The 19,120-nt window shown below is 51.2% G+C and overlaps 1 protein-coding gene across 4 annotated transcripts in view; it reads right to left on the bottom strand.

Moving 5' to 3' along the window:
- Positions 1 to 19,120, bottom strand: part of ZMAT5 (zinc finger matrin-type 5) — a 28,039-nt gene that overhangs the window by 5,146 nt on the left and 3,773 nt on the right. For 3 of the 4 annotated variants that reach the window (XM_055323221.1, XM_055323222.1, XM_055323223.1), the window contains 4 exons: positions 9,087 to 9,241; positions 4,382 to 4,444; positions 2,916 to 2,996; positions 1,020 to 1,131 (listed from right to left, as the gene is read on the bottom strand). In XM_055323221.1, the coding sequence (XP_055179196.1) occupies positions 1,020 to 1,131; positions 2,916 to 2,996; positions 4,382 to 4,444; positions 9,087 to 9,213 (383 nt within the window). In that variant the 5' untranslated portion in view covers positions 9,214 to 9,241. The remainder of the gene's footprint in view (positions 1 to 1,019; positions 1,132 to 2,915; positions 2,997 to 4,381; positions 4,445 to 9,086; positions 9,242 to 19,120) is intronic. The other variant, XM_055323224.1, reaches the window with a different exon arrangement.

Here is a 19,120-nt window from a genome sequence, read left to right as displayed (position 1 = left end):
ATGAGACCACACCATAGAGACAATCGGGTCTGAATCCCCATTGCAAGACAGGCAAAGTGAGGGGCTGCCTGGGTGGCTCAGTGGTTGGGCGTCTGCCTTTGGCTCATGTCATGATCCCAAAGTCCTGGGATCGACCCCCACATAAGGCTCCCTGCTTAGTTGGGGAGTCTACTTCTCCCTCTCCCCTTCTCTATCCTATTAGTACTCTCTCATAAATAAATAACTAAATAAATCTTAGAAAAAAAAAAAAGGGCAAATTAAGGCAGCCCAGCACAGGCAACTTTACAGTCAGCTCACAAGCACATCCAGTAGTCCCTTTCCTCCCCTCTCCCTCCTTTGACACCTGGTGGAAGAAGCCCAGGAGCCCTGGGACAATAGGCAGCAACAAACCTGAGGGCCCCTGACCCAGGAAGCTCCACCCACTTCTAAGCATATTATATTTAGTGCAGGGCCCAGGTAATAGGTAGGCTGACCCAGCCCCAGCCCCCTCCTCAAGGAGGCAGTGAGACAATGGCAGTGAGCTGGTCACATCTATGAGCAATCCCAGCTCTGCCTCTTAGCCCTGTGCCCGTGGGCAACTCACATCGTCCTATGAGCCTCCCCTCCCCTTCTGCAGGGTCGGGGTAACCATGCCTATCTGGCAGGGCCCTAGAGGAGACAGCGCAGTGACTGGTACACTGAGGCTTCAGTAACCACAATCTGGCTGCTACCTCTAGCAATAGACTTGGTGATGTCGAGTCAAGTTGGCTTGGCCACCTGCCTCCCCTTTAGCCAGTACAAATGTCAGTTAAGGGAGGAACCACTAAGGCAAGGGGATGAGGCTTGGGAACAAGAACCTTTAAAGGAGTGCCCCTCAGCCTCTGGCCAGGGCCTGGGGACCCAAGACTCCCAGTGAAGCCCCTCTGAGGAGCTCTGTGGGGGCATCCTTGTCTGGCCCTGGGCAGGGCAGTTCAGCTTCCGGTGAGGGCAGGCTGGTTCTCCCAGAGGGCATAGGAGGCAGGGACCCAAGGGGCCTGTACCTGCTGCTCGGAGCTGAGCTCAGCCGCTTGGCTCTCTTTTCCAACCAGTCTTCCAGATGGCCCTCAGGGAGTTCGACAACATCTAGTGGCCACTCCCTGGCCCGCCTCTCCTCTGCGGAGACAGGGAAACAGAGGCATATGAGAGGCACATTCACCACCGCCCGACCCCACCCTCCCACAAAGCAGCCAGAACCTTCTTGGGGATGGGGGTACAAGTTGGGAGGGAAGGGGCAGAGAGCCTCTGGGCGGTCCCTACCATGCTGCTACCTTCCTAGGACTGCCTCTCTGGGCCTCGCTCTGCTTCCTCATTAAGTGAAAATAAAACACTAGCTGGCTCCCAAGCTTTTCGCAGTTGGACCCAAGAGAAAGCATTGTAGAGAGACTGGTCCGCAGGAGGGGCTCAAACCTGGGGGGGAATGTGGGCAGCAGAACAGGGCAGAGCAGGGTTTGAATCTTGGCTCTGCCACTTGCCAGCTCTCTGACCCTTGGTGGGGGAAGGAGCCTCAGCCTTCCTGGTTTTTCTTTTCATAAAATGTCCTATAAGAACCTCTTTGCTCACTTTAAAGTGAGCAAACAGCTCAAACAAGCCAGGTGTGAGATGGGTCAGAGTACCCGGGAAGACCTGGGATGGGGCCTGGGGCCAGAAGAAAACAATCATCCTTGGGGACCAACGAGGGGGCCGGGGCCTGGGCTGGCACTGCACACGTCATCCCACTTCATCTTTACAAGCAGTCACGTTCGTCAAATCAGGATCCTGCCTCCAAGAGGTTTAGCCATGTGCCAAGGTCACAGGGGATGTGGCAAAGCCAAGATGATCAGAGCTGCTGCTGGGGGCGGGGTACCCCTCTGCCCCCAGGCCCCTTGGGCCTCTCCCATCCCTGTGTCTCCCAGGCATCATCCGCAGCTATAGGCCCACTGGCCTATGCTCTCTCTGCCATGGCCAAATATTCCCCGAGAGCCCACGGCCAGTGAAGAACTGGAGATGCCACCACTGCCAGGACTCGCTGGCGAGGCCAATGGGGCCTCACTTCTGCCCTGGGAGAGCTCCTGGAAACCCTGTGTTTGTGCCAGAGCCGTGGCCGCATAGCCATTGGCTCCCCAGAGTAGGGCAGGGCGGGGCCTGAAGGTTGTGACTGGTCAGAGGGGAGTAAGGCCCACTGGGGGACAAGGACACCCACTGGCTGCCCTGAGGCCACCTGGACAGAGGGAAGAGTGGGCAGCAGCATCCTGGGAGGCCAGAATTGGCCTCTCACCTGCTGGGGGCTCATGGGAGGCCCTTCTGCTCTAGGCTGGCTTCTCTTCCTCCATCTGTTCAGTGAGGGGCTCCCTGAGATCAGCGAAGACCATCTAAGTGGAAATGTCCTTGGTTCTCTAACTAGGTAAGTGAGAAATGAAGTACCCAAAAGCAGACATGGCAGTTTCCAACGGGGAGCTACACTTGTTACAAGGCCTAAGAATTCTGTGGGCAGAGAAGGTATCCTCCTCATCTCCCCTTTGTCCCCAGAATGCGGTAGGGGATCTGCCTGGTGCCAAGGAAGGGCTCAAGATAGATGTTACCCAATGGAGGGAAGGAGGGAGGAGATGTATGAATGAGAAGGGCACAGATGAGGCTGAGGCACACCCTTCACGGCTCCTGGACAGGAAAGCCCCACATGTCACTTTAAACCCAGCAGGGAACACAGATGGAAGCTCCCCTGTTCCTTCTCCTCTTATACCTGTGCTGCAGTGGTTTGGAGGCATTCCTGACACACACCCCATCACCTGAGGCAGCCCTCAGCTTATCCCCACAAGGTGGCCACAAAGAGAAGGAGGTGGGGAGACACAGGGCAGCTTTGCGGCCCTATCCCCCCTGCAGCCCACTTCATGCCTACACCCAGGGTCCCCGCCCAAACACACCCTCCACCTGGATACTCAGTTCCTGCAGGTCTCTCTCTGACATGTGGGAAAATCTGCAGTTGGAGCCAAAGTCACACTGGCCTGCAACAGAAGACAGGGAAGATAGAGTTACTCACTGCTTGGAAGAGCTCCCACCATATGCTGAGGGGCACCCTGATGAGGGTATGAGCCTCTAGAATTACGGAGTAACAACCCCATCCCCAGAGAAAAACTTGGAATCTCTCTGGCCCCACCCACACAAGTAGCCAAAGCGGCCTGTCTGGTCACTCTGCCCTACTCTCAACCCTGGAATCAAATCCTGAAGCCTTCTATGATAGGGGTGTATAGGCCTCTGTAGGCTTGTCCATTGTCATTACTCTCTTGGCCCCTAGCTCCCGTTCCCCAGCCTCAACAAACCACAGGTAGGTCCCTGAAAGGGTCATGCTTCCTCTCTCTAATCCAGGCCATTGTACACGCTGTGCCCCTTGCCTGGTGCCCACCTGCCCATCTGGCTTGCATGAGCAGCTGGACTGCTCCCCAGAAAGGCTTTAATGGTAGCTTACCAAGGATGCACCAAAGCCTGGGGTGGCTTTCCCAATCTCAGCCTGGGAGACTAACACGTGTCTCAAAATAACAGAAGACTAGAGGTATCCTAAGCCAGCGTCACCTACCAGTGGTGTTTTCACATCCAAGTGAAGTCTGTTGGGGAAGCCCCTGACGTGCAGGCCTAATGACCAGTTTAGGGGCAGCCCCATCTCCTGAGGGGGGCATGGCCAGTCACTGGGCTTCCTTTGGCCAACAGCACTACCTCTCCCCACCGCCAAGCTCTCTTTCATAGCATGTTAATCACCATGGTCTCCTTTTTGCCTTGGCTGCCAGGAAGCTCAGGGCCAAATCCTTAGAGAATATACAGGAACTCAAAACAAGCATGGAGGAAACTAATCACTCTCTCAGCTTTGTCTTACTTTTTGTATCCTTATTTTCATCTGCTCTTGGTTCCTTCACTGACTGAGGTTTTTACGTGTTTGAACTACATGCACCTTTATTTGTGGATATTTAGCAGTCAAATCAACACTTGGCATCCTTGGTTCCAATTCTGAAGCTTCTTGTCAAACCCATTACCATCTCCAGCCTTGCCTGCTAGGAAGTAGGGCACAGTGGAGAAAGGGCTCCCAGGCTAACTTAATCAGCCAGTCGATCACACCTATCAGTGTCTCCTAGATTTGCCATCTCCCAGTGTTTACTTGTTTTGGGTGGGCCAATAAAATCACATTCTAGGTCTGAAGAGCTGAAGAACCAGGCCCTGGAAGTCCCAAGGCACAAACGTTGGGAAGGCCTCAAATGACATTAGTTGGCTAATGTACTAAGACCACAAAGTAGACTTAGGATGGTGGCTGGGGTAGGGCAGAGACTTCCTCAGAGGTCAAAGCAGGCCAGATAGGGCATGCTGATTCCTGGAGGAACCTGAAGTGAGTAGAACACTTTACCTGTCAGTAGAAACTTCCTGCAGGGCCGCTTGTTCTGCTCATCTAGCAAGATGGCAGCTGCATCTGCAAGAACAGAGTGTCTGGGTTCAGACTGCAGCAGCATACAGGCACTTCCTACCCCCAAAATCAGGAGAGGAAAGAGTTCCCATCCACAGAGGAGTGTAGGAGGGGATGACCACAGGTGGGGATGCTGGGCAGAAGCATCTGAGCTTTAGGTGACCTCAACCCCTCTCATTCCACCCAGACACAGCCAAAGGCAAGAACCAAGTTTTAGGTGTGAGGTTCTTGGCTTTGACCATGCAATGGAACCACCTGGATAGTTTTTTCATTTTTTAAAATCCTGGTACCATAGACAACTTCATACTGTCTTTGAAACTTCCTGTGAGTTTATAATTATGTCAATATAGAAAGCTAAGAAAAACCCTCTTGGTGCCCAGGAAGCCCATCAGAAAGCCCTGGGGCTCAGATGTCACTCCACAGCCAAGGCTGCAACCGGCTGCTCTCTGCTCTCTCCTTGCTCCCTGCGAGCTGCAGGCTCTTGGAGCCACAGCCAGGCCAGCCACCAGACCCCACAGGACTTCCCAGCAATCTTTCTGGATGCAAACTTTAACCCTGGTTTCCTCTGATTTTTCTGACCGTTATTTTCATCATATATTTATGGTTGAAGTTTTGTGTGCTTCTCAGTAGGTAAGGAACCAATCAGTCCAAATCTGTAAGACAGGAATGTGCCCTGACTCAGAGGCCCTGATGTCACCCTGGGGGCTTGGGCTGGACACATTCCCCATTGGTTCACTGCCTTTTCTAGAGGCTGCTGGAGTAAAGGAAATACCATGGGTTTCAGAGTTCAAGTACACTTGACCCCAGGCAAGCTGCTTAATCTCTCCAAGTCTCTGTTGCCCAGAGACTTGGGCATGTTAGTTGTTCCAATATGTAAAATGCGAGGAAAATCCTCCTCTGGTAGGGCTGCTGTGAAAACTGAGTAAGGTAATGGATGCAGAGCACTTGGCAGAGGTGGGTAGTGATTCTAAACCCTGATGGCTTGTTAGAATTGCCAGGAAAGTGGGGCCGGGAGCGGCTTCAGCATCACATTCCCCAGGTGACACTAATGTGAGGCCAGGGCTCAGAACCTGTCGTGGATGCGTAACAAACAGTGGCAGTTCTTATTTCATGTCCTCCTCACAAGCCTTCTGCACAGTGCAAATGTCCTCATTTTGCAGGGGGGAAAACAGAGTTCAAACAGGAGAAAGGGCACACAGTCAGGAAGTGGCAGTGCCAGGTTTGAATCCTGGTGTGTGACTCTAAAGCCCCTGCTCCTTCCCACGTAGTTGCTGGTCTCCTGGTGGCTGGGTACATGGCTGATTCTTAGGAGAGCTTCTCCCTTCCTCGCTTCCCCAGGCCAGGCAGCCAGTGGGGGTGGGCTGCTACGGTCAGGAGTTGGTTATCAGAGGACTCAGTCCGGGTGACCTGGTGCAGTGTGGGTGGGGCCAGCAGGGTAGGGGGTGCCCAACTGTTAGCACTGGGCCTGTCAGACTCACCCCGTCCAACTGGTGCCAGACCTTTCCAGGGGAGGCAGGCTGAAGGGGAGCATGTGAACATTACCCAGCCCCACCTCCATATCCCAGAGGTAGGACAGCTGAGTCTGGGTGGGGGTTTGAGCCTGAGTTGTTGCCAAGGCACCCTGGCTGGAGGACTCAGTGTGCAGAAAAATTCTAGGCTGCCCAGCATCTGGCCGGTGGTTCTTAACCCCAACCACGTGGCAGTATTACCAGGCAGCTTTTAAAATACAGGAATCCTCAGGCCCATCTTTCTCAGGTTCTGCTCTAATTCATCTGAGAGGGAGAGCATGAAAATTGTTCAAAGCTCCTCAATGACTCTGAAGGGCACCGAGTACTGAGAACCCAAACCCAGGGCCTCCATAAAGAAGGCATGCTCCTCCACCCAGCACTCAAGGCTCTTCGTGATCTGACTTCACTTGGTCCTTCTTGCTTCATCTCCCAAAATTAACAGCTGCCCTGGTGCCTGGTGTTTGTTTGTTCGCTCATTTAGATATTCATCTAACAAACATTTACTGAGCACGTCCTGTATGCCAGGCACCATGCCAGGATGAGGATTTAGTTGCGAATAAGTCAGACCTGCTTCTACCTTCCGGTCCAACAGTCACACTAAGCCATGTGGACATAAACACGGAACAGCTAACACACACCAAATGACCTGCCCTCACCCAGGGGTTAGAGAGGCCATCCTGAGGACACTTTGCCTGGGTTGAGTTCTGAGATGGAAGGGCGAGGCTGAGGGCAGGGAGGACAGCAGGAAGGGCATGCCCACCGAGGGGACAGTACCTGTAATGCCCAGAGTGGGTGGAGCTTGGAGGGCGAGGTGGGCAGGGCACGGAAGCCTACCTAAGACAGGGGTTCTGCCCAGAACACACTGTTGTAACTGGGGGTGAGGTTGCCTAGGAGAGGAGCCCTGTTTTATTCACCTGTAAGTCTTCGGAGCCTGCCTGGGAGCTGATGACATGCTAAGTGCTCACTGAAATAAAGGGCCTGAGGCCAATCCTTTTGTGGATGCACATTGTTCCTTAGGTGCCACAGAGTCATCATGAAAACACTGAGCCACTGTCACTCCCTGGGAGGTGGATACCGTTGTTGCAGCTGTTTTACAATTGGCAGAATTAGGGCCGCATTGTTAGTGAGGGACGCCGTGGGACAGGTAGCCAGTCAGCCCAGCTCCAGGCCTCATGCTTGTCCTGGCCATGGCAGAGGCATGGCCAGTCCCTCTGGGGGTTAGGGGACTCATAGAAGGCCATGACGCTGGGAGCAAAGTGGGTGTTGAGTCCTAGCCCAGGCTGGGGTACCACGTGCCTCCCCAAAGTCTGTGCGGTTTGCTCAGGTAAGCTGGAGCCCTGGGGAAGCCTCGTCAAGTGGAAAAAGCTCATATGCCACCTATGGGCCCAGGGTCAGTAAATCTACCTTTAAGTGGGATCTCCACCTACCCAGCTGCCTTGCGGAGCTGCCCTAAGGACTGAATGTGCCTGGGGATGTGTGAGGACACTAGGAATGCAGGGCCCTGGGAAGGGGCTTTTGGTACCCACTCTTTCATCTTTCCTTTAAGTAATATGATAGCCTCTACCAATCAGCCCTCGACCCAAAGACCACCTGTTCTCACCTGAGAATCTGGGGCTGGGGGCGAACACCAAGGTAATCTTGGGGCCTAGCTCCTGCCAAATCACAGTCCCCACTGGACTTGACGCGCAAGGAGCCTTTGCCTGAAACCAGAGACAGAGGCCTCCCAGGCACCTAGGAGACGCCTCCGCCACCGAATTCCCTTCTGTCCCCACTCTCAGCCCCTTGCAATCTCAGCCATGCCTGGCTTGCTGAGCAGCCTGGCCATCCTCCATACCCAAGCCTCTGAGCCTCAGCTTCCTCCTCAGAAAGGAGTCTGGGAGAGCTCTGAAAATACCGTGCCAAGGCCCCACCCAAACTTGCCTCTGGGGATGGGGTCAGGTGACCAGCGTTTTTATTTCAAGGTCTCCAGGTGATCCTAACTTGAAGGGTGGAGCTCTGCTTTAGGGAACTGCTGATAAAGCAAATGACAAACCACAAAAGTCTCCCAGCATGCAGCAGACACTCTATAAAATGTTCACTCCCTTCTGGTGAATTCTGAGTCTCAGACCAGGTGACTCTGTCTCCCCTTTTCCTCCCCTCTTGGCTGCTGAGACTCAGCTCTTTCCTTTTGCTCTGGGAATCCTGCTCCCCAACTCATGAAGCATTGGCCCTGCCCCAGTTCATTCTAGAAGCTCCAGGCCCACCCTGACCCAACCACCAAGCTTCCTTTCTGTTTCATTGGCTCCTGGCTGGCCAGCCAACATTTCCCTGGCTGTTCTTCAATGTCTATGTCTGATAACAGTAGGGCAGCAGCAGCAGCAGCTCCTTTGTAGTGAGCACCTCGAAGATGCCAGGCTCTGTGCTAGGTGCTTATGGCCTGAGCTCATTTGCTTTGGTAGCACCTCCTCTGAGAAACCTTTTCCGGAAAAGCCCTCCCTCAGGCAGCTCCATTATTCACCTGGCCAGCCAGTCATTCAACAGCCACTTACTGCACCCCATACGCACACAGCAGGCAGTCATCACTGTCAAATGTAGCTCTGGTCATGTTGGCCACTGCCTAAAGCCCTTCAAAGACTGTCCTCAGCCCTCACTCCGGGGACAAACTACCCTCCTTACTGTGGCCTCTGCAGACTTAACAATCTGGCCCCAGCCCTGCCACCACCTTCAGCCCCTACCACTCTCCTCTCCTGCTGTATCCAGCCATACCTTCTCTCCTCTTCTGGAAGAGCACCTGATACTTTGCTCATGGCCGCCTGCTTCTGCATACCCTCTGCCCCAAATGGTGTGGCTGGCTCTTCCCTATCTTTCCAACTGTTGGATCAAACAACATCTCCTTGGAAAAGCCTTCTTCCTGGCCACAGTATCCCCAGGGGATGGCAGAACAGCATCCTCCCCTGGGCCAAGATTACTGGGGCAGGAGCTCACATTCCAGCCTGCCCCTCTGAGGGCCCATCTGCCCCTAGGGGCCAGTGGCCCCACCCTTCTCTTTTTTGCTCCTCAAAGAGCCCAGACCCTGGCCCATGGCATTTCCTTGTCTGACAATAAGAAAGACTGGAGACCTGCCCTCCACTGGCCCCGCTGCCTAGCCAGCCAGCACTCACCTCGAAACATGTCATACCAGACCTTCTTGGCCTTGAGGTGCTGTAGCCCATTTAGGTGCTTCTTGCGGTTGTGGAGGTTGTCCTGGAAGGAGCGGTTGCAGTAGTCACAGAAGTAATGCTTCCCCATGGCCACCTACATCAGGTGCTGCAGCTGCCTGGGAACCCCAAAACACTCAGTCAAGGGTATGGAGGAAACACCCCACATCAATGCCCATGGTGATGAGGGAGCAGAAAGCAAGCTGAGGACAAAGCACAGGCTGACATCCCACAATGTCCACTCCCCCTAATCCCGGGTGGGATACATGTGACATGCCTTGGGCCCTTGTGGCTGCCCTACAACTAAGGGAAGGGAAAAACAAGTGGTGAATTGACAGAGATCATAGTCCTGTAGGACCTGAGTCTCCATCAGTTTACAAATATCTTAGTGATTTACAAGGAAAAATAGTTCTTTTTTTTTTTTTTAATGATTTTACTTATTTATTCATGAGAGACACAGAGACTCAGGCAGAGGGAGAAGCAGGATCCCCATGGGGAGCCCGATGCGGGACTCCATCCTGAGGCCATGGGATCATGCCCTGAGCCAAAGGCAGATGCTCACCAAAGACAGTGACCCAGAACCTCAGTGGGTGAGACCAAGGCCTCAGCATTTTTGCAAAGCTCCCCAGGGAATTCTCATATGCAGTGAGGCTGGGGAACCACAGCTTTACTGGCCACTTCCCCCCAGCCCCCACTCCACTTCTGATTTCTTCTCTCCTCATCTCTCCAATCTGGCCACATCAGTCTCATTTCTGCTCCTCACACACACCAGGCACACAGCCACCTCCTGTGTTTGCACCTGCTGGTCCCTCTGCCTGGATGCTCTTCCTTGCCACCCCAGCTCACCTGATTCCTTCAATCTTCACTTAAATACTATCTTCTTAGTATTCTCCTCTGACGGCTTTATGTAAAATTGCAGAACGCTGTACTTAGCTTTCCGCATTCCCTGCTTCATTTTTATCACCTTTGAAGTAATAAGTCACTTGATATGTTTATTACTTTTTCTCCCAACAGGAATATAAATCCATGCGGGCAGGGATATTTTTGTTTTGTTTACTGCTGAAGCTTCAAGTACTCAAAGTGGTGCAGGGTACAGAGTAGGTAACCATTACTTGTTGTGTAAATGGATTAATTCCCATTCTCCTATTCCCAATTTTTCTCTGACAACTGAGGTTCAGAGAAAGAAAGTGATTTGCCCAAGGTCACACAGCTGATAAGCAGAAGGCAAACTTAGATGCCCTAAAAATCCCCCTGCTGGGTGTCCTCTCTTCCATAGTGAGCTCAAAGCTTACAGAAGCCAGAGGGCTCAGACAGAAATGCAAACAGGTTCCCAAGGAGATTAGCTAAACTCTTAGGTGGCAGGTCCCCACCAATCAGAGAGGGAAATGAGAATGTTTCAGGGTGTTAAGCCTCTTAAGACCCTTCAGCCATGGTGACCACAGCTGCCATACCTGACCCAGGAGCTCTCCAGCCATAGGCAGGGGGCAATTCTATGAGTGTCAAGGCCAGCCCTGGGGTCCCCAGTTTGCTGACACAAGACTAGAAGATGAATGGGTCAAAACTGGGCTGTTAAGTGGGATCTGCAAAGGCTGAGCCCAGACCAGCCCCTTCACCCTTCAGATCCTATAATCTGATTCCCCACTTCCCAGAGCAGGTTCTTGAGGCTCAGAAGAGGAAGGGAAGTGACTTCCCCAAGCAACACTAGCAGCAAAAGCCTGACTCCCGGGACTTGTCAAATTAAAGATATGACCATGACCTGACCACAGGGCAGACGGATGGGAGAATGCATCTTGGCAAGAGGAGAAGGGGGAGAGAGACAGAGACAAACAAGCCTCCTGGACAGTTCAGGCAGCCAGGTGGGCCGATGGAGAAGGCTGTTCCTGTGGCACCAGGGACAGCAGCCATTAAGTCAAGGGCTGTAATGGGATCAGGAACAGACAGTCATTCAAAATGAAAATGTATAAAACCTCTCTTCTCCTATTACTGCTGAGAAACCGCATCCCAGACACACGGACTTGATATATTAAATTTGGCAGCTCTAATACAGCCCGTCTTGCCAATAAACTTATAGGAATTGGATTGAAATTGTAAGAGATGAACGTTTAACGGCCGAGTGCTTAACCAAGCCATTCACGAAGCCTGAAGCTCTGAGGAGCTGCTGGCTCTGGAGAGTAATGGGGAGGGGAGGGTGTCCCTCCAGGAGGCAGAGATGGAGCGGTGGCTCTGCAGCAGACTTAGCTGGACAAAACCACACAGGGCACTGGGAAGCCAGCCTTGTGACCTTGGAACTCTCTAGGCCTCTCTTCTCACTGCCGGAAGGTGAGACAATGGGTCTGACAGGTTCGCTGATTGGGGGGGCGGGGGGGGGAGCAGTACACAGAAGTTTGCTAATCCAAATGAACTGTTAATGAAAGAGTAATGCAAATACAAATGGCACAAATCATGTCCAGCACTGAGCAAGTGCTTAATAAATGTTTCCTACTATTTGATTTACCGAGTACCTACTACGTGCTGGCACAAGGCTAAAAGCTTTATAATGCATTATCTCATTTAATCCTCAGGACAACCTGTAAGGTAGGACCTACTACACCTTTTCAGATGAGGGCACTGAGGCTCTAAGAAGCAAAATGACTTCGCTGAGGTCAGAATGCTTGCTGGAAGGCAGCCAAGCTGGGTTCAGAATCCAGGCAGGATGGCTCTAGAGCCCACACCCCTAATCACTTACAAAAGTCTCCTCCTAACAAATCATACTGCTAACTGCTCTCCTTTTGAATCACTCACTAAACCCCTCAGACCACATGGCCCCTTCAAAACCCAAAACATATGGATTATAATCCCATTTGCGAAGAAGGTTTGAGGCTCAGAGGGATGCTGTGGGGTGTCCCAGGTCACACTTCCAGGAAAGACCGGGTAGGTCTCATGGTGTCCACACTTCCATCATCTGAGAAAGCCTCCATGAAGCTAAATGAGGAGCCCCTAGGCAGCGGATTCTGTGTATGTTCACATTTCCCCTTCTCTCTCACATGCACAAACTGCAGAGGACAAACCAGCCTCAGCGGAGAGGTGCAGTGGCAGTACCACCCTTTTGTATCGGGCAGAGCGGAGGTGCTCAGCTGTCTAGGCTGGCTCAATGGACCCCACGCCCTAGTCCCAGCTCTGCTAGATAAAGCTATGGCTCTGTCACTTGCCCACTCTTGGCCTCAGTCTCCCCACATGTGAAGCAGGAGGCAGGCAGCTAGACCAGGTGATCTCTAAGGGCCTCTCCAGATCCAGATTTAAATTCAGGTGCCACTTCTTTTTAATTCTGTGATCTTGGGCAATTACTTAACTTCTGGCTTCAGTTTCCTTCTATGAAAACTGGGGTAGTAACAGTGCCCACTTCAGGGATTGTTCTGAGAATCAGATCATCCACATATGGCCCCCAGGAGTCCCTCAAGAAACAATAGTCACCATCACCATCATTATTATTGGTCTCCAAAAGGCCCATATTTCAGAAAACTGAGGCTCAGAACAAGGAACAGGATGTCGGTGTCCAAGTGACCACTGGGGTCAGGTGGTCCATATACAGATGAGGAAAAGTGAGGCCAGGAAAGGGGAAGTGAGTTGCCCAAAGTACATAGCACAAGGCAGGGGTGGGACTGGAACGTTAGCCTTCACAACGGACCTGGATGCCTGCCCTGAACAGCAGCTCTGCCGAGCCCATACTGCCTGGGGATGGTGTCTGGAGAGCAGATAAGCTCCAGGGCAGCCAGTGCTTCCTACCCACCTAACGGGCCTATCCCCATGGAGGTAGAGGTCCTGGGCAGTTGGGCTTTAGCAAAGTGAGTGATCTCACCCAGGCAGCAGCCATGTGTGAACTTCCAGAGCTCCTGACCCAGCTGCTTCCCTCTCTAGTGCCTTGATGCACATTAGGAAAAGATGTGGGTGCAGAATCCTTCAGATGGATACAGTGCCCTGCCAGAGTTTATTTGGCAATTTGGCAAGCAGAGCATATTTCACTCCGACTCACCCCTCAGCCAGGTGTCCTTGCACAAGGCACAGCCTGCATCACCACACTTGGCAGCCCTGAGTGGGAGGTCAGGGAAGGGGGGTGGAGACAGCTGGACATCTCTGATGGTGCCCAGACACCAGCATGGGGTGCTAAGCTGGCCCGCTCTGCCATGATTCATCCTCATCCTCTGAGGCTGGTGTACTGGGCAGCACGTAAGCAAGGCCCTGTCCAATACAGAACCATCAAGCCGCACTCCCTTGCTGGGAACGCAGGCAGTGCCACCCACCCACTCTTAAGGACCAGGTCCATGTTTGCAACAGCATCTGCTGGCTCCCTGGAGCTTCACCAGGTGACAAGGTGGCTTCTCATGGCCAAAGGGCAGCAGGCAAGGCTAGTGGGATGGCCCTCTGGTGTCACACAGGTGTGGGTTTGAATCCCAGCTCTGCCACTTATCAGCTAGGTGACCTCTAGAAAGTTATTTCATCTCCCTGCATATGTCCTTAACTATAAAATAGGGATCCCACTGCTACTGTGGATTGACCAAGGCAGTAGTATATTAGGATGCCTACCACATAATTAGTGCTCAAAAAACAGAGGCTATAACTGCTGGTACTATGACCATCCAGGTGGCTCACTCCCTCGTCCTCCTGGTGAGCCTGCCCTGACCATCGGACTTAAAATTGTGGCCAAAGTGGCAGCTGCAGGCACTTTCATGCCCCCTTACAACCCACTGTTTTCCATAGCTCGTCTCACCTCACCTGCTGGTGTACTGTCATGTGCACTGCCTCCCCACTAGACTACAGGCTCCATGAAGGCAGAGAACTGTCCGCGACCGAGAATTCTGTCCATCCTGCTGCATCCCAGCACCAGGAACAGGGCCTCACACATGCAACTGCTTGTGGAAGGAGCAGCCCGCAGAACCCAAGGCCTCTCACCCTCTGCTCACCTACAGCTTCCAGACCCAGGCCCTCCTCTCAAGGGTGGATCTAGGGACCAGGATAAGGATGGAAGAGAAGAAAGACACATAAGACCCCAAATATGGGTCTCTCGCTGCCACCACTGCCCTCCCCACAGGACTTCTGTCTCCAGCAGAGCCCTGCTCTACGGACTTAAAACCACTGCCATCCTGTGGCACCTGACTTCAGTCTTCTGAGCTCAAGGAAAAGATTACCTACTAGTTGAGACATGTGGGGTGGAAGAGGGAAGAAAAGAGAATGGCAGTGGGATGGAGTGAGGGAAGATAGCATGGGATCCCTGCATGCTAGGCACCTGGCTTTGTTCTCTCACAGAGACCCTCTTGAGTAGATAGCAAGGTGTTCATTTCACAGATGAAGACACGGGTTCAAAAATACTCCTAATTTGCTCAAAGCCAAGACTGGGAGACACACCGGTAACAGTCATTTCTCATCAGTCTGAGTGCTGCTGGTGGCCAGTGGCACAGAGGACCACCACACACCCTCTTGGAGAGACCCCACCCTGACGCTGTGAAGCTATCTGCTGACACCCCACAGCCAAGGCGTGGAGAGCCAGCACTGCCTCTGGGGTCTGATTGAGCCTCGAACGCTTTCTCTTTCCATTCCACTGGTCTGCTGTCGTGGGGCAGAGATTTGTGCTTCATTGATATTCTTGGTTCCCTTCATTGTGTGTGTCTCAGGTACAGAGCTGTCTTTGGCACAAGGCTAAAATAAGCCAACAGCTCGGCCGTGGCCAAGGGCTGGGATGCGCACTGTAATAATTATCCAGGACTTGTGCTCACCACATGCTGCCCTGAAGCTCACCTGTCATTTCTTCTAATTATGGCACTGCCAGACCCCAGGTAAACAGTAAACGGCAGCCAGAGGATGGCTTTATTGCACACCCGCTAGGAGCACAGCAATGTCCCAGAGCCACATATGCCTGCCGTCTGGAGTTGATGGCATCGGAACTGCCTGTGGGGGTGGCCGGCAAGCTACCCACTCAGAACCCAACTCCAACAGAAGTGCCAGGAAGCTCCAGATGCCTTCCCTAATAGGAGTCCCATTATGTTAGAGGACTCCCTCAGATGCCTCAGTGCTTAGGAGCGACCACACAGCGACCACACACGTCTCTCATCCTGACCTTACCCCCTGGGGTAAGGCATGTATAGCATCATACTCCCAGCACTATAAGGCAGTGCCTGCCACCTCCCCTCCCCCAGCAATCCTAACTTGGCAGGTCTGGGCTAGGGCCAGGATCTAAGAAAACTGATGTACAGTCCACAGACCACAGACCACACTCAGAGAAATGCTGGTCTAAGGAAGATGATGGACTGTAGAACAGAGGGGGTGAGAGCTTGCCCAACGTCACACAGACTACCTAAGCCAGTCCTTACTCTAATCATTCAACCCACGTCTGCATCTCATCCCTGCCATTTCTAGGTTGTGACACTCTCAGCAAACTACTTACTCCCTGGGCCTCACCTGGCAAATAGGAGTAATAATACTATTCCATATGATTACTATGAAGATTAAATCATGGATACTAGATGCTTAGCACAGTGCCTGGCATGCTGATGGTGCTCAGTACACATTTGGATGCGGTAGCCAGCCTCTGTGGCCATCTTCTGGGGTTTGCACTTTGTGTTGTCTGCTCCCAAACTATACTATATCAGGACTGTGTGACTAAAAGAACATAGTAGACAGGGGGATATGTCACTTTCAAAATCAGGTGATAAGACAATATGCTTTCCATCTTGGTGCCTCTTTCTCTGATCACTTACTCTGGGGGAAGCCAGCTGTCATATTGTAGGCAGCCCCATGTGGCAAGGAACTAACACCTCCTAACAGCCATGTGCGTAAGCTTAGAAGTGGACTCTCTGGCCCAGTCAAGCCTTCTGATGAGTACAGCCCCAGCAGATAGCTCGACTGACACTTTATGGGATCTCTGAGCCAGAACTACCCAGCTAAGCCACTCCCCAAATTCTTTTTTTTTTTTAAGTAAGCAGTACACCCAATGTGGGCTTGAATTCACAACCCTGAGGTCAAGAGTCATATGCTCCACTGACTGAGCCAGCCATACTCCCACTCCAAATTCTTGACCCTCAGAAACTGTATGAGAGATTTGTCGTGTTAAGTTGCTAGGTTTTGGGGCACTCTGTTATGCAGCAATAGCTTACTGATACAGTGAAATAAACAAATGGAAAAACTAAATCACTTTAAATTATGTGATGGTCACAGATCCATAGTGCCCCATATCCCAAAATACTCCTGAGTTGAGTCAAAAGAGCCGTCCCACACAGGCGTAACTTTTGAGTTCAATGGTTCCCTTCAGCTATTTATTCACTAGCCGAACATTTGCTGAACACTTCCTCTCTGCCAGATGGGTTCACACCTCATGACACAAAGTCTCTACTCTCATCAAGAAGGGGCACTGAATATATGCTGGGATGGCTGACAGATGGGCCCCTAGTAAAAATACTAGGTGATAAGCTGTGTGCCAGAGAGCACCAAGGAGAGGCACCTACATCCAACAGGAATTCCTCCAAGGAAATGATCAGAGATGACCTCAAAGACCTAGGTACTAAGGTGGTCAGTGCAATGTAGCTTGTCCTAAAACTGAAATCTAAATGTCCAACAGTAAGAACAGTTGACAGTTAAACATTGCCCATTACATACAGGTAGGCTGCTCAGTTTCCCCTACAGGGTAGGAGTGAGGGGTTCAGTGACATGACTCACAAAGCCCATTATCCTCATCTTATCCTAAAACGACTGGACAGGAGCCCACAGCTTGCAAGGATCAAGAGTAAGGCATGAGCCACATCTGTGCAATGCACTACCACATAGCCATTAAAAATCAAGTCAAAGGAGAGGTGCTTTGGTGGTTCAGTCGGTTGAATGTCCAACTCTTGGTTTTGACTCAGGTCATGATCTTAGGATTATAGGATCAAGCCCTATATCAGGTTCCATGCTCAATGGGGAGTCTGCTTGAGATTCTCTCTCTCCTTCTGCCCCTGCCTCTATCTCTCTCAAATAAATAGATAAATCTTTAAAAAAAAAGAAAAAGAGGGATGCCTGGGTGGCTCAGCAGTTAAGAACATCTGCCTTCAGCTCAGGTCATGATCCTGGAGTCCCAGGATCGAGTCCCGCATTGGGCTCCCTGTATGGAGCCTGCTTCTCCCTCTGCCTATGCCTCTGCCTCTTTGTGTCTCTCATGAATGGATAAATAAAATCTTTAAAAAAAATCAAATCAAAAGAGACCATTCCCTATACAGCTAAATAAAAAAATGGCTCCTTATCACAATAGTTTGTACAATATGATACCACTTTTTAAGGAGAAAGAACTTCCAGGGGGATCCCTGGGTGGTGCAGCGGTTTGGCGCCTGCCTTTGGCCCAGGGCACGATCCTGGAGACCCGGGATCGAATCCCACATCGGGCTCCTGGTGCATGGAGCCTGCTTCTCCCTCAGGCTGTGTCTCTGCCCCTCTCTCTCTCTCTCTCTCTGTGTGACTATCATAAATAAATAAAAAAAATTAAAAAAAAAAAAAGAACTTCCAGCCCAACACACCCACCACACACACGCACACACACACACACACACACAATGCTAGGCAGACACAGAGTATTATGATTATGTCTGGATAATAGGATTATGTACAAATTTTTTCTCACTTTGTATTTTTCTAAGTTTCTACATTTAGTGTGTATTGTTTTAAATTTTCTCAAAAAATCCCCTTCAAAAAAGTGGGAAATTTGCCAAGCAAGGATAAATACTATTCCTTCTCCCTTAGGAGGCTGCTGTGGATGGTGCCAATGACCTGATTCACCTGGATGGACCAGTCAGGGGTGGTGTTGAAAGAGATCTACAATAGACATTACCCTCAATCCCTGGCTGAAGGCTGATAGAACGCACCATGATTCCAAGCAGACCTGGGTCAGCACAGGGTGGCTAAACCCAAATCTGGGCTCTAGGGAATTGCAGGCCGGAGACAGAGTTCCTCATCAGATAGTTACAAGTCCCAGGAGGCCAGAGCTTCCAAATAGGAAAGTTAAAAATAGTCTGAGACTTCTGAACCAGAAACCTGGACTCAGAACTGCCTCTACCTCCCCCTTCTTCTACCCACAGTCTGGTCCTGTCACCACCCTCACTTCTGGGCAAGTTAGGTCTCATCTCCTGGCATCTGAACAAGCCTCTTCAGTTCACTCCACCCTGAGCAGCAGAATCAGATCAACTCTTTTAGAATGATTCCTGCTGAAGATTTTCAGGACTTCTGGTAAGGAGCTTCATACAAATGAAGTCTCCTGGGTCAGATCTCCAGGAATTCAGACACAGCAGATCTGGAGCAAGGCCCAGAAATCTGCATTTTAATCAGTGAATCTAGTGCTCTCTAGTAGGTACCCCTTAAGACACAAAGCCTGGGGGAACAAGCTTCTCCTGCTCATCGACCTCTCTATTCCCTGCATCCCAAAGACAGCCTCTGATGGGGACAGTCGCTCTAGGGTAGACACAACCCTTGGATTGTCTCAGTCAGAAATCTGATTATAAATAACTTCACCTCACTGAAAGGGTAAACCCAACTCGATTGGAATGCTAAACACAATTCATTAGAATGGATAAAGCTGTTTTCTTACTGGTTAGATATCCTGTCATGCTCCAGGTAAGTTTAAATTGAAAATAGAGGTAGTAAAATAAATCAACATATTGTATTGATGTTCCTAACCTAAGTTTAGTAATAATCAGCATATACTTGGTATTTATTTATTTATTTAAAAGATTTTATTCATGAGACACAGAGAGAGAAGCAGAGACACAGGCAGAGGGAGAAGCAGGCTCCTCGAGGGGAGCCTGATGTGGGACTCCATCCTGGGACTCTGGGACCATGCCCTGAGCTGAAGGCAGATGCCCAACCACTGAGCCACCCAGGTGGCTTTAAATACTTGGTATTTAAAAGTATAACACTGAAGATAATCTGACATGTTGAGTATGACAGATAAGCATTGTGATTCCAATTTAAAATACATTAGTTATGGGCAGCCTGGGTGGCTCAGCGGT

Source organism: Nyctereutes procyonoides, unplaced genomic scaffold, assembly GCF_905146905.1.
Source record: "Nyctereutes procyonoides isolate TBG_1078 unplaced genomic scaffold, NYPRO_anot_genome, whole genome shotgun sequence".
Classification (NCBI taxonomy): Eukaryota; Metazoa; Chordata; class Mammalia; order Carnivora; family Canidae; genus Nyctereutes; species Nyctereutes procyonoides.
This window is presented reverse-complemented; position numbering and strand designations above follow the sequence as displayed.